This window comes from Pantherophis guttatus, chromosome 5 (genome assembly GCF_059756535.1).
Source record: "Pantherophis guttatus breed Tessera chromosome 5, ASM5975653v1, whole genome shotgun sequence".
NCBI lineage: Eukaryota > Metazoa > Chordata > Lepidosauria > Squamata > Colubridae > Pantherophis > Pantherophis guttatus.
The window spans coordinates 20,361,827-20,374,686 of NC_142067.1; the positions used below are offsets into that span (position 1 = coordinate 20,361,827).

The following is a 12,860-nucleotide window of genomic DNA, read 5'->3' on the forward strand; positions in this document are numbered from 1 at the left end:
AGGCCACAGGTTGTAAAAGAGCCACAATTGCCCACCCCTTCCCTAGCCTGAGTTCCGCTGCCTGGGATCCACGTGGGCTCCGGACGCAAGAGAGCAGGATGGAGAAAGCAGCTTCCACGCCTTCACTCACCCTCACTCTCTGCCGTTCGCTTACCCCGCCCACTCCCCATCTATTGCTGCCTCCGATGGCTAGAGGAAAAAAAAACTTCAAATTCTTGCCGCGGGGCTTCAAAGGGCCGCCCTAGAGCCAGTGCTGCAGCCGAACCCTTTGTTAAATTGCTGGCTTGCCCCGCCCCTCCGCACCACTATTTATTGCCAATAAATAGTGGTGGCCGAGGGGCGGGGGAGCCAGCAATTTAACAAAGGGTTCGGTGTTTTTTTTGTAATTTTATTGGCCCACGGAGCTTCAGCATAGGCTAATTAGCCCTTGCTTAGATCGGCTCCCGACCCCCAGCTGATTTGCTCTCAGCTGTTTTGCTCAGTGCTCTTTTGCTTGCTTGGAAAGAGTGCAAACAACTAGAAATTTAGGGAAAAAGAGGAGATTTTAAAACACAAAAGAAAAAAAGCTCTTTTTAACTAGGGAATTGTAATAATTGAGATACTATTAATTGTATATTTCTGAAAGCAGAAATGGTTAAGTTGTGGTTTGGAGGAATATATGGGGGAAATTATTTGGTTTATTATTATTGGTAAATATAATTAATGGATTTGTAAGAAATTGGATTGCATGGAAATAATTGGAATATTCATGTTCATATTGATTAATATACAAAAAAGGTAGTTATATAACTAATTGATTTATATTAAAATGTTGAATTTATATTAAACAACTAATATTACATAATTAACCAATGTGAGGATGGATATAAAAATAGATGACAATGGGAAGGGGTATAATATAGAATAGAAGGGAAAAATTGAATTTGATTAAGATTAGAGATGAGTATGAGGGTAATATTGGTTTTTTACAAAAATAGATGAGAAATAAATATGGCAAAAAGGAAATATAGAAATTGTAAATTTAATTGAAATGACTAAACACTGTTTAAATTTGTGAACCGGCCAAATACTCTGTTCAAAGAAAATACATTGTATGTTTGTATGTGTGTTTCTAATTATTGTTATTTATTCATATTTGTTCTCTTTTATTTTTTAAAGTTTAACAATTCATTCTTTATCTTAATATCTTTATATTTGTTTGAGATTGGCTTTCTTCCCTTTCATCTTTTTTATTGTACAGCAATCTTTCTCCTCAAACCTACCACCTCTCTTTTCTTTCCTTCTTACTCTCTCTTCCTCCCCCTCTTCTTCTCCTCCCTACTTCCTCTTCCTTTCTCCTTCTCCTCCTCTCTTCCTCCCTCTCTCTCTTACTCTAATTTCCCTTCCCTTCCTTCATCCCTCTCTATTGCTGTATCCTTTTATGCATATGGACTACTCAGAGGGCTGAAAAAGTTATTTCTGACTGATCCTCGCACTTTTGACCAGTCCTCAAATTTACGACTGTCCTCACATTTTACATTTTTGCCCTATCTTGTCACCATGGTGAAGAGAAGCAGTTGTGAAATGAGTGACATGGTTGTTAAGAAAGCTGCACGGGCATAAATGTGAGGATGGTCATAAGTGTGAGGACCAGTCAAAAGTGCGAGGCCCAGTCAGAAATGACTTTTTTCAGCCCTCTGGGTAGTCCTTTTGTGCATATGGACTACTCAGAGGGCTGAAAAAGTTATTTTTGACTGGTCCTCGCACTTTTGACCAGTCCTCGAACTTACGACTGTCCTCACATTTTACGTTTTTGCCCTATCTTGTCACCATGGTGAAGAAAAGCAGTTGTGAAATGAGTGACATGGTTGTTAAGAAAGCTGCACGGGCATAAATGTGAGGATGATCATAAGTGTGAGGACCGGTCAAAAGTGTGAAGCCCAGTCAGAAATGACTTTTTTCAGCCCTCTGAAAAAAGTCTATGCACATAGCCACGCCCACCCGGTCACATGACGAGCTACCCACGCCTACACAGTCACGTGACCAGCTAGCCACGCCCACCCAGTCACATGATTGCCAAGCCACACCTCCAACTAAGCCACGCCCACAGAACCTGTTGTTAAAAAATTGAATCCCACCACTGGTGAAAGGGCCTCATAAGTGGAATAGCCTAGGGCCTCTTTCAATCTAAATCCGGCCCTGGCCACGACCGACCGTTGACCTGGAGATGTTATCAGCCAGCTTCAAAGAAAACCGCTGCAGCAAAGTTTTACTTTCGTTTCTCCTCCAGCTCGCTTCCCCCTTCCCAAGAATTCCAATAGCTCCCCCCTCCCCCATTTCATGGCAGCCGAGCAAGTAAGCAATGAGCAAGTAAGCGGAGGCTGACAAGACTCTTATTTCTTTCCCCCATTTCTTCTCTCCTCCCCTCCCCTCCCCTCCTCCCCTCTCCCCATTCTCTGTTTGGTGGTATACTACTCTTACTCTAATGTAACTTGTTTTTGCTGGCTTATTTTCTCATCTCCTTTTGAACTAACAGCAAACTAACCCTAATTAAAAGCAAAATCTGAAACAAATTATTTTTCTTCATTTCCAATTTTAATCTGTTATTGCAGTCCTACACTGACCAGAAGATTCTGGTCAGTGTAGTATGGGGCATACTATCACTTTCATATGCATATCCCATAGTAATTAGCATTAAAAGGTACATTTTCTCTGAAGTTGGAGATAATACATATTTGTTATGTATAGAGGCAATCGATAGGCATTACTGCCAGCAAACCGTGGTTTAAGTACTGTACGTATAAGGTGCATCCACCTTTTTATGCCTTTAGAATAGCATCTACAGCACTACTAATTTCATTTATTGAGTGTTTATAACTTATTGTAGGATATAATGTGCAATATAATAAGGTAGTAGTATCACCACTATTCCTCATGGAGAGAGTCTGCCTTGGTTAGTGGTAGAGCATGAGATTTATATGTAAAAGATTCGTAGTTCCTCCTAAAGTCCTTGGGAGTTGAGCGGCATAGAAATGCGACTAAATAAATAAATAATAAACATAGAAGTTTTCTCTTTTTAAAGATCCAGGAAACTAAGTAATAATGAGTCAAGTTGCTTCTATGTATTATGTATCAGTTTTATCTATCCCTATCTTATTACAGAAGGGTAGAGAGTTAGAGCAGCCTAAGGCAATCTACGCTGTAGATAATACATTCATAATCCCATAAAGCATCATAAATGCTCTGAAAGCATTGGGCTATGCAAAGGTTTGAATAGTTGCTTGAATATTGATTTTGAGTTTCTTGGGCTAGCCAGAGGTCTTCTGCTCGTTATTCTGGCATCAAGAAAATTGTCAGAAACTGTCAAGAAAAAATATCATAGCGATGATATTATGCAGATCAAGTATATTTCCAGGAAAAATAAATCTATTTTCTTTTATTAAAAAGGTTAGCAAGATGCATATGGATAACCAAGATGTAAATCTATATGTGTTTTAGAATTTGTACCTAAACCACTAAATTTCAGTAAGGTGGAAAATAAGCCAAAGCATAAGATCACATGAAGCCGCAGCTCTTGTTGCACACTCTTTTATCTATACTGTAAAAGATGATTAATCCTTCAATTAAACAATGCCATTTATGGGGACCTAGAACTGTGCATTCTCTGTCTTAGTGTCTGTCCTCTGGAACAAGGTTCCCCCTGAAATGGGAAGAGCCCCCACCCTACAGGTGTTTTAAAGGTCTATGAAGACCTGGCTCTTTGCCAGGACTCTGGTGAGCATGGTTTGATCCCCTCTTTCTCTTTGTTCCTGTCTGATTCCATTATTTCTACCATCCTGCTTTTTCCTCTTTTCCCCCCTTCGTTTTTAAATCATTTTAACAATTTATAAACTGCTCATAGTATCTGAGTATGTAAATTTAATAGATGATGATGATGATGAACAAAGGGTTGGACTAGAAAACCTCAAGATCCCTTCCAATTCTGTTATTATGTGATGCTGCTGCTGCTGATAGCAATAGCACTTAGACTTATATTCTGCTTTATAGTGCTTTACAACCCTCTCTAAGCGGTTTTACAGAGTCAGCATATTGCCCCCAACAATCTGGGTCCTCATTTTACTGACCTCAGAAGGATAGAAGGCTGAGTCAACCTTGAGCCTGGTGAGATTCAGCCGGTAATCAGCAGAACTAGCCTGCAGTACTGTATTCTAACCACTGCGCCACTGTGGCTCTTGGTGATGATTGGAATAACTATTGGGCTCAGAATAACTATTGGGCTCTAATAATTATGCTAACAATAGTGTTACTATAAGTAGAATAATTTCCCATAAAATGGTCAAGATGTTCTTTTTCTGAATATAAAGAACACAATCTCCCAGTCCTCATACACTTGTAATTTTTTTCCTGTAATATACTTCTCGATCCATTTGTGTGTATGTGTGTGTGTATATATATATATAATATCTGGATCCGTTCCAGTCGGGTTTCAGGCCTGGGTACAGCACGGAAACGGCATTGGTCGCATTGGTTGATGATCTCTGGAGGGCTCGGGACAGGGGCTGCTCCTCTGTCCTGGTCCTGTTAGATCTCTCAGCGGCTTTTGATACCATCGACCATGGTATCATGCTGCTCCGGTTGGAAGAGTTGGGGGTGGGAGGCACCGTACTAAGGTGGTTCTCCTCCTTTCTCTCCGACCGGTCGCAGTCTGTGTTGACAGGGGGGCAGAGGTCGACCCCGAGGCCCCTCATATGTGGGGTGCCGCAGGGATCGGTCCTCTCGCCCCTTTTGTTCAACATTTATGTAAAGCCGCTGGGCGAGATCATCCGTGGTTTTGGGGTGAAGTACCATCAGTACGCGGATGACACCCAGCTGTACATCTCCACCCCGGACCACCCCAACGATGCCCTTGAAGTGATGTCCCAGTGCCTGGAGGCCGTACGGATCTGGATGGGGAGGAACAGGCTCAGGCTCAACCCATCCAAGGCCGAGTGGCTGTGGTTTCCGACGTCCCGATATAGTCAGCTAGTGCCATCGCTGACTATTGGGGGCAAATCATTGGCCCCCATGGATAGGGCCCGCAACCTGGGTGTCCTCCTGGATTCACGGCTGTCATTAGAAGAGCATGTGACGGCCGTGTCCGGGAGGATTTTTCATCAGGTTCGCCTGATCCGCCAGTTGCGTCCCTATCTAGATCGGGACTCCCTACACACAGTCACTCATGCCCTTGTTACTTCTCATCTGGACTACTGCAACGCTCTCTACATGGGGCTCCCCTTGAGGTGCACTCGGAGGCTCCAACTGGCGCAGAGTGTGGCCGCGCGGGTGGTGATGGGAGCGACATGGAGTTCCCATGTGACACCTCTCCTGCGCGAGCTGCACTGGCTCCCGGTGGTCTTCCGAGTGCGTTTCAAGGTTCTGGTTATCACCTTTAAAGCGCTCCATGGCTTAGGACCTGGTTATTTACGGGACCGCCTGCTACCACCAATAGCCTCCCACCGGCCAGTACGCTCCCATAGAGAGGGGCTCCTCCGGGTGCCGTCGGCCAAACAATGTCGGCTGTCGGCCCCTAGGGGGAGAGCCTTCTCTGTGGGGGCACCTACGATTTGGAACGAGCTCCCCCTGGAGATACGTAGGATCCCGGATCTGCGCACCTTCCGCCGCGCGCTTAAGACTTTTCTATTTTATCAAGCTGGTCTGGCCTAAATCTTCCCCCTTTTTAAATGTGGAAATTTTAAATTTTTAAATTTTAAATTCGTCTTATTTATAGGGGTATGGGTAAGGCGTTTTAAATTGGGGAGCCATTTTAGATTTAATTCTGTTTTAAACATATTTTAATTGTTTATATTGTATGTTTTTTAATTTTGGCTGTTCACCGCCCCGAGTCCGGGGGGGGGGGGGCGGTATAAAAATCTAATAAATAAATAATATAATATAATAATATAATATAATATAATATAATATAATATAATATAATAATATAATATAATATAATATAATATAATATAATATAATATAATAATATAATATAATATAATATAATATAATATAATATAATATAATATAATATAATATAATATAATATAATATAATATAATATAATATAATATAATATAATATAATATAAATTTGTTTTTCTTTCTTTTTCGTAGGTTTTATGTGTCTTTCTCTTTAGCCAGGTTCTACCTACGTAAACCAAGATGTTATGCAGCCCTAGTTCAGTGAAATCACAATTCACTAGTTTCTGGGCTTTTTTTTTTTTTTTCCCTCTTTCTGGCAGCCAGCAGACCCTTTGCTGCCCATTGGGAGACTAAGGTAGATCTATTTTGGCCTTATAAGGCCTCATCAGTTAGCCACACCCTCATCTCATGTATCCTCCCTGTAAAGGTACAATATTTGTTTTTCTTTCTTCAGTGATTTCACTGAACTAGGGCTGCATAAGATCTTGGTTTACGTAGGTAGAACCTGGCTAAAGAGAAAGACACATAAAACCTACGAAAAAGAAAGAAAAATATTGGAGCTTTACAGGGAGGATACATGAGATGAGGGTGTGGCTAACTGATGAGGCCTTATAAGGCCGAAATAGATCTATCTTAGTCTCCCAATGGGCAGCAGAGGGTCTGCTGGCTGCCAGAAAAAGAAGAAAAAAATAAAAAGTCCAGAAACTAGTGAATTGTGATTTTTAATTCCCCAGTTGTGATATGTTGGCAGGCATATTAAAATACTTAGGGAGTATACAGTACTATATGTCTTCAAGCTATTGATTGCCAAAAATCTGGATGTTTGTTAGAATCTCGCTTGCAGAGTTTTGACATTATGATAAATGTCCCAACATGTTGTAGTCTTTCTGTGAATAAATCTAATAACTTTTGTTTAGAAGGAGACTTTAGTTATCCCCACTCCACTATTTTGTTCTGCTTTTTTTGCACATAAAATAATTTTATTTTGTCCCTTACCATACTACAAATAGTACTTTGTAGGATTTCTCTGCCCTTTTTAATGCTCTTTAGCTAGTAGATCATCATCATCATCTTTTAACGACCCCATAATCCCTTGTGGGATGGAGTCTGGGCAACTGAATGCAGCTAGCAGAATGTTTAATGACCGGATGTCCTTCCAGTCACCAATGCAGAGTTTTGTTCAGCAGATATATTCTCAATGTGCCCTGCTCTTTAGCTAGTAGATATGAGTTGATAAATACCCTCATGCAAATAGTACACTTATGTATTAATTATAATTATAAAATTGATGGGTATGTTCTTTGTGCATAGAAAATGACAGTTTTAAAAATGCACTGGATGTATATTCCCACTGTTTTTCCATGAAATGGGATTCCAGTCTCTCCATATACTTTCCCTCTCAATGGGCAAAATTGACCAGGTATCTCTGCTCTACAGTTTGTAGGGATTTGCTTCTTGTTCCCATGTAAGCCTTTCTAAAACGATTGAAATTTGCACAGTTGTAGCACTGATGATTTTGCCCTCTTGCCTTACTTGTTTTTCCTGTGTTGTGCTTAATTTATACAAGGGTGATAGATGAATGTCACCAAAATAGCACAGTGTAGCAATGTCTCCCTATGCTTGGAATAATCTCTCTGATGAATGTTTAATGTTTCCCCCCCCAAATCTATTTTCATCTTCTGATTTGGCAACTGTCTGAACTTGCCCCATGCCCTTTCTCTGTCTCATCTCCTCACCTCTTCCTTTCTCCCAAGTCATTATTAATAGAGTGTTGCAGCTCCTTTTCAGTGGTAGTGTTTTAAGCAGAGCAACTAGATTTTGAGAGAAACGGGCAAGTGACATAGGTTGACAGGATACAGCATAGAAGGTCACAACAAAGTAGCTTGGAAATTGGGCTGGAGGCGGTAGAAAATTGAGTACTGACTTACAGAGTCAAGGTATTTACACTGAATGTACAAGAATTGAACAAGTCACATTTGGGTTACTGACTTGTCTAAAGATGACAAGAAAAGAGAAGGACAATATCCCTGATGTTTAATCTGGAGTAGTTTGTGACCCATATCTCCCATTCTGACTTACTCATTAATTACCCTGACAATAATTGAAATAAATGGAGTCTTTATAAAATAAATTATACCAATGTTCATTGATCTGTCTGAGTGCATTCATATGTTCCAATAAATATTGGGAACACAAGCTGCTGCTATGACAAAGAGAGCCAGGAATAATTCTTTGTGCCTTCTTTGTGCTCCATAACTCTAGGATGAGGGCATTATCTTGCACCCAGAATAGAGGGCATCCTGTTTAGACTGCCCATTCCCAAATCTGGTACCTGCCAAACAGGAGTCGACAAAGGTCCATACAGTCAAAGCTATGGTCTTCCCAATAGTAATGTATGGCTGTGAGAATTAGACCATAAAGAAGGCTGAGTGTAAATTGATGCTTTTGAATTGTAGTATTGGAGAAGATTCTTGAGAGTCCCTTGGATTGCAAGGAGTTCAAATCAGTCAATACTAAGGGAAATCAACCTTGATTGTCCTTTGAAAGGACAGATACTCTATAAGGACAAAGCTGAAGCTCAAATACCTTGGCCATCAAATGAGAAGAGAGGACTCATTGGAAAAGACTGATATTGAGAAAGATGAAGGCAAAAGGAGAAGGGAATGGCAGAGGATGAGATGGCTAGATAGCGTAATCGATGCAGTGAACATGAGTTTGCGCAGAATCAGGGAGTCAGTGGAAGACGGGGAGACTGGTCAGTGGGGTTGTGAAGAGACTTAGTGACTAAATAACAAATGCAGTGTATCACAGAGTTCATGATTTTTCTGTGTGCAGCATAGAAAGTTTGGGGAGAATCGGAGTCAGGGGAAGACGGGGAGACTGGTCCATGGGGTTGTGAAGGGACTTAGTGACTAAATAACAAGTGCAGTGTATCACAGAGTTCATGATTTTTTTGTGTGCAGCATAGAAAAAGAGACCTAAGCTCTAAAACGAATAATGGAAACCTTAAGGGTTTGCTAATGGAGTTGAGAGTTCAATGCAGTCACTTACATGGTTGGAAAAGATGACGGTTACTAAGAGAAGACTTACACATTGGGGTCTTATTCTATGGTTCAGTCATCCTGTGTTTGGTTCACGGTCCTATACATCAGAAAGAAAATCTGCCACAGCCTGAGAGACAAACGTTGATCCGTATATTTATCTCTCGACTTCTCTCTAAATTGAAAATAGATAAGAGCATTTAGAAATACTGCAGTCTACATTTATGTTAAGCCAACATTACAGAATGCACGAATGGACAGGCAATCGCTTGTTAAAAATAAGGCTAAATGGGAACTCTTTCTGATCATGTATTCATTATTATGCACACAAAAACTAATGGTAGTGATATGTAGGCATGTCCAAAAGGTTCTTCATAAAGCCCCCATTTTTGGTTCAAGTTGCTTCTTTGTTCTACACTGCTTCATGTTCTTATGTTTAATTTTGTTCTTTACAGGAAAAAAGGCTTAAAGAAAAGGCAGCTAGAAGGGAAGCCAGGAAGATGAATGCAAAGGTAAGGAGGAAGACGGAAATAATAAAGGATACAAATAAAACAGATAACAATAAGATAAAATAAATTATAGGATATTCAGAGAAAAAATTCCATTACTGTACTGCAGTCTTTTGTAACAGAAAAAAAGGGAGAAGGAAGAGAATGATTAGAAAGGGATTTAAAATAAAATATGTAGCTACAATTTGCTATTTAAGATGTAATGCTTCCAGGGTCTTAACTATGGTTAATAAAAGGGGTCAGGTCTGGATCATGTCATCCCTTTTTAGCCAGACAGATTTTTCTTTTTGAAGGTCATGTTCTGGAGTCTAAGCTATTGGGGCAAATGACTTGAAATCTGGAGAAATACATTGGGAATTTGTAAAGCATACTGTCAGCGCCTTTGCAACATAGCTGCATAGAGATTGTTGTTTTACTAAAAGGCTGCCATGGAAGCTATTGGTGCTATTCTCCATAGATTGCTGAATAAGTCACTGTAGTCTAATTTATAGTAGCTAAGATCTTAGCAGCTAGGTTCATATGTCCCATTAATACAAAAGTAAACAAATCTCATTAAGTCAGCATGTATGAGAAAACAAGTTTAATAGTTTACTTTTGAACTGCTTTGTGTGTGCACACCTTAAGGGTGTTGAACCATCACAATGAATCATAGAGAGAAAGCCATGTGTGCAAGTTTTTAGTTTTCTCCTTGTGTTATCTTTACTACTGTTTCACATTTTTTTTACAGTTTTAATCCTTGCATATTCATTGTCCTTTCTTCCTCCAAAATTCTTTTTCCATGTCTCCTGGTTTCATCATTTGCATGTGTAATTTGGAATATTGCAACAACTAATGCCTGCAGTAAATGTTATGGATGCAGAATTGCGGAAGGATTTTCTTTTAAACCAAATGCTTATACGCCATGGATAAATCGAGAAATGAGAATTCTGATATGAATGCAAATCACATGTTAAGCTGTAATTTTGATCTGGTATATATATTGCAGCAAAAAAGTTCAGCTCATTCAAGAGATACTGATTGGAAATGAATTTCCAAGATGAAGTTCTGATTGTGTGCATCATTTGCCTTACCGGTCTCATTATACTGCATCGAAATGACCATGATTTTTATCTGGCTCTTAGGAAAGATTGGTCTCCTTTGATGCCATCCTTCTCTCTGTGTTCTCTGTGCCATCAGTGAAACTCAGAGAGCTGGTCTTGGAAAATGACATTCATTGTAGACCAAAAGAAGGCAAGTAATTGGTCTAAATTATCAAAAAAGAGATTGTACCTAGCAGTAATGATAATAAAAGATGAATTTCAGGGGAAAAAAAACATGTTTCAAAATAACATTCAAATATTGGTAAGGCTGAAACAGTGGACAGCAGCGGTAATAACAGTCTTAAAATTGTATGGTACTCAGCCCAAGATTTGAATCAAGAAATGTAACTTGAAATATGATAGGCAAGAGAGTCTTTCCTGCTAATCAAAAAATGTGACATTTTCTTCTTTGGTTGTGCACAATCAAATCATTAAGGAGTCAGTACAGTGGAACATACTAAATCTGCGTTAAAAGGAGCAGAACAAAATGTCAGAATAATATATAATAGGCTTTGTCCATGACACCTAGAGAGCTGATGCTAATTATTACAAGCCAGTCTTCACACATATACTGTGTTCACTAGTGTAGTATACTAGCTGCCAGTAAGCAATTCTGGTCCCTTTCAAGATGTTGGCTATGTTCTTAATTATTAGAATGACAGGTCTTAATATATCTTTGGAGATGTTTCCTATATGGCCATTTCTGTCTTTTTCTAGAAATAAGATAAAGAGGTTCAGCCTTGATTTGTTGACGTATGGGGACCTGAAACTCATTGAGTTTCTTGAGACCTCTTGAGATAGACTGAAACCTTTCGATACATGTGATTTTTGAGCTAAATAATTGTGCAAAAAATTAATGGGTACAGTTTTAACATCAGAACTCCTGCAAGGACAGAGTAATATCACAGCATTTCAGTGTCTGCAGATTTCAAAGTGAGAATCTTGGAAAACAGACTTCAATAGCATCACTAAGCAAGAGATTGTTGAACTGACATACCTCAAAAGATTTCAAACTATCTCAATAAGTACAATTTTTAACATGTTACAATTGTTAACAAGGTCCTGGCAATTTGTATCCCATATAACCTGCATCTGCATAAACCACCCTGTCTCTTTCTCTCCCCCCCCGCCCCCCCCTCTCATCCCAGTTTAAATCCTACATCTGCCCAGTTCCTTTAAGCATTTGAGGAAGTGAGCTTCAGCTCATGTAAACTTATGCCTTTTAATAAAATGGAGTAGCCAGAAAAAGTGCTACCTTTTTTTGTTGTTGTTGTAATTTTGATGAGCTTGGAAGACAAGGACATCCACAGGGGTAGTCCAGTTCAACTGGGCCACAACTGGGCAGTCAAAGCCCCACCTTCCCTTTTACATGCATAGCACAAGTTAAAAAGAGGGTGTTGATTATATGATCGCAACTGCATCTTGACTTTTATGACTTCCTGCCCCTGCAGATGCTCCTTTTCCAGATTGAAATATTTTCTGGCAACTAGCACTTTAATAAAATAGTCACTACCTAATATAAAATGTAAAAAAAAAAAATACATTTATGAAATCCTTGTTTAAGCGTAAACAGAGATTTAAGATGCAGATATGTTAACTGTAATTTTTAAAAATGTTTTTACATATGGGATTCTATTATATTGGCAAGCCATCCAGAGTTGCTTTCTATAGTGAGATGGGTGGCAGATCAATCAATCAATTAAATAAATAAATTAAATAGGAAAAATGTTCTTGTTCATTGGAGTTGGCACAAAAAAAACCCAAAATAAAATAACTGGTTCTGCTTGGTTGCTTATTAAAAAACATCAAATTATTTTGGCAGTGCTGAAATATTAAATTACCAGAGGACTTCCATTTTTATAATTTATTTATTTATTTATTTATTTGTTTCCATTTATATACCGCCCTTCTCCGATAGGACTCAGGGCGGTGAACAGCCGAAATAAAAACAGGACATACAAAATTTAAAAACAGTTTAAAATGATTAAATATTATTTTGGCCGTGATTTAAAACCAAACCCAATTTAAAATCAATTAAAATTTAACCCAAAACTGTGGGATCAAGCCAGCCCGGCTAGTTGAAATAAATAAGTTTTCAGGGCCTGACGAAAAATCCGGAGGTCTGTTATTGTACATATCTCTGGGGGATATAACTTCTTTATACATATTTTCATAAATTACATAATTTAAACTCTTTTTTTTTCCAATTTCAATTTCATAGCAAATGAGGGTCAAGCTAATTCTATTAAAATAGGTCCCATCTTCCATTCCTTTTCTTTGTCACCCAGTTAGACT

At 39.1% G+C, this 12,860-nt stretch overlaps 1 protein-coding gene across 1 annotated transcript in view; it reads left to right on the forward strand.

The window, feature by feature from the left end:
- The window catches only part of DDX10 (DEAD-box helicase 10), a 158,017-nt gene that overhangs the window by 107,637 nt on the left and 37,520 nt on the right, over window positions 1–12,860 (forward strand). Inside the window, exon 16 of the mRNA XM_034409664.3 lies at window positions 9,433–9,489. Coding sequence (XP_034265555.2) covers window positions 9,433–9,489 — 57 coding nt within the window. The remainder of the gene's footprint in view (window positions 1–9,432; window positions 9,490–12,860) is intronic.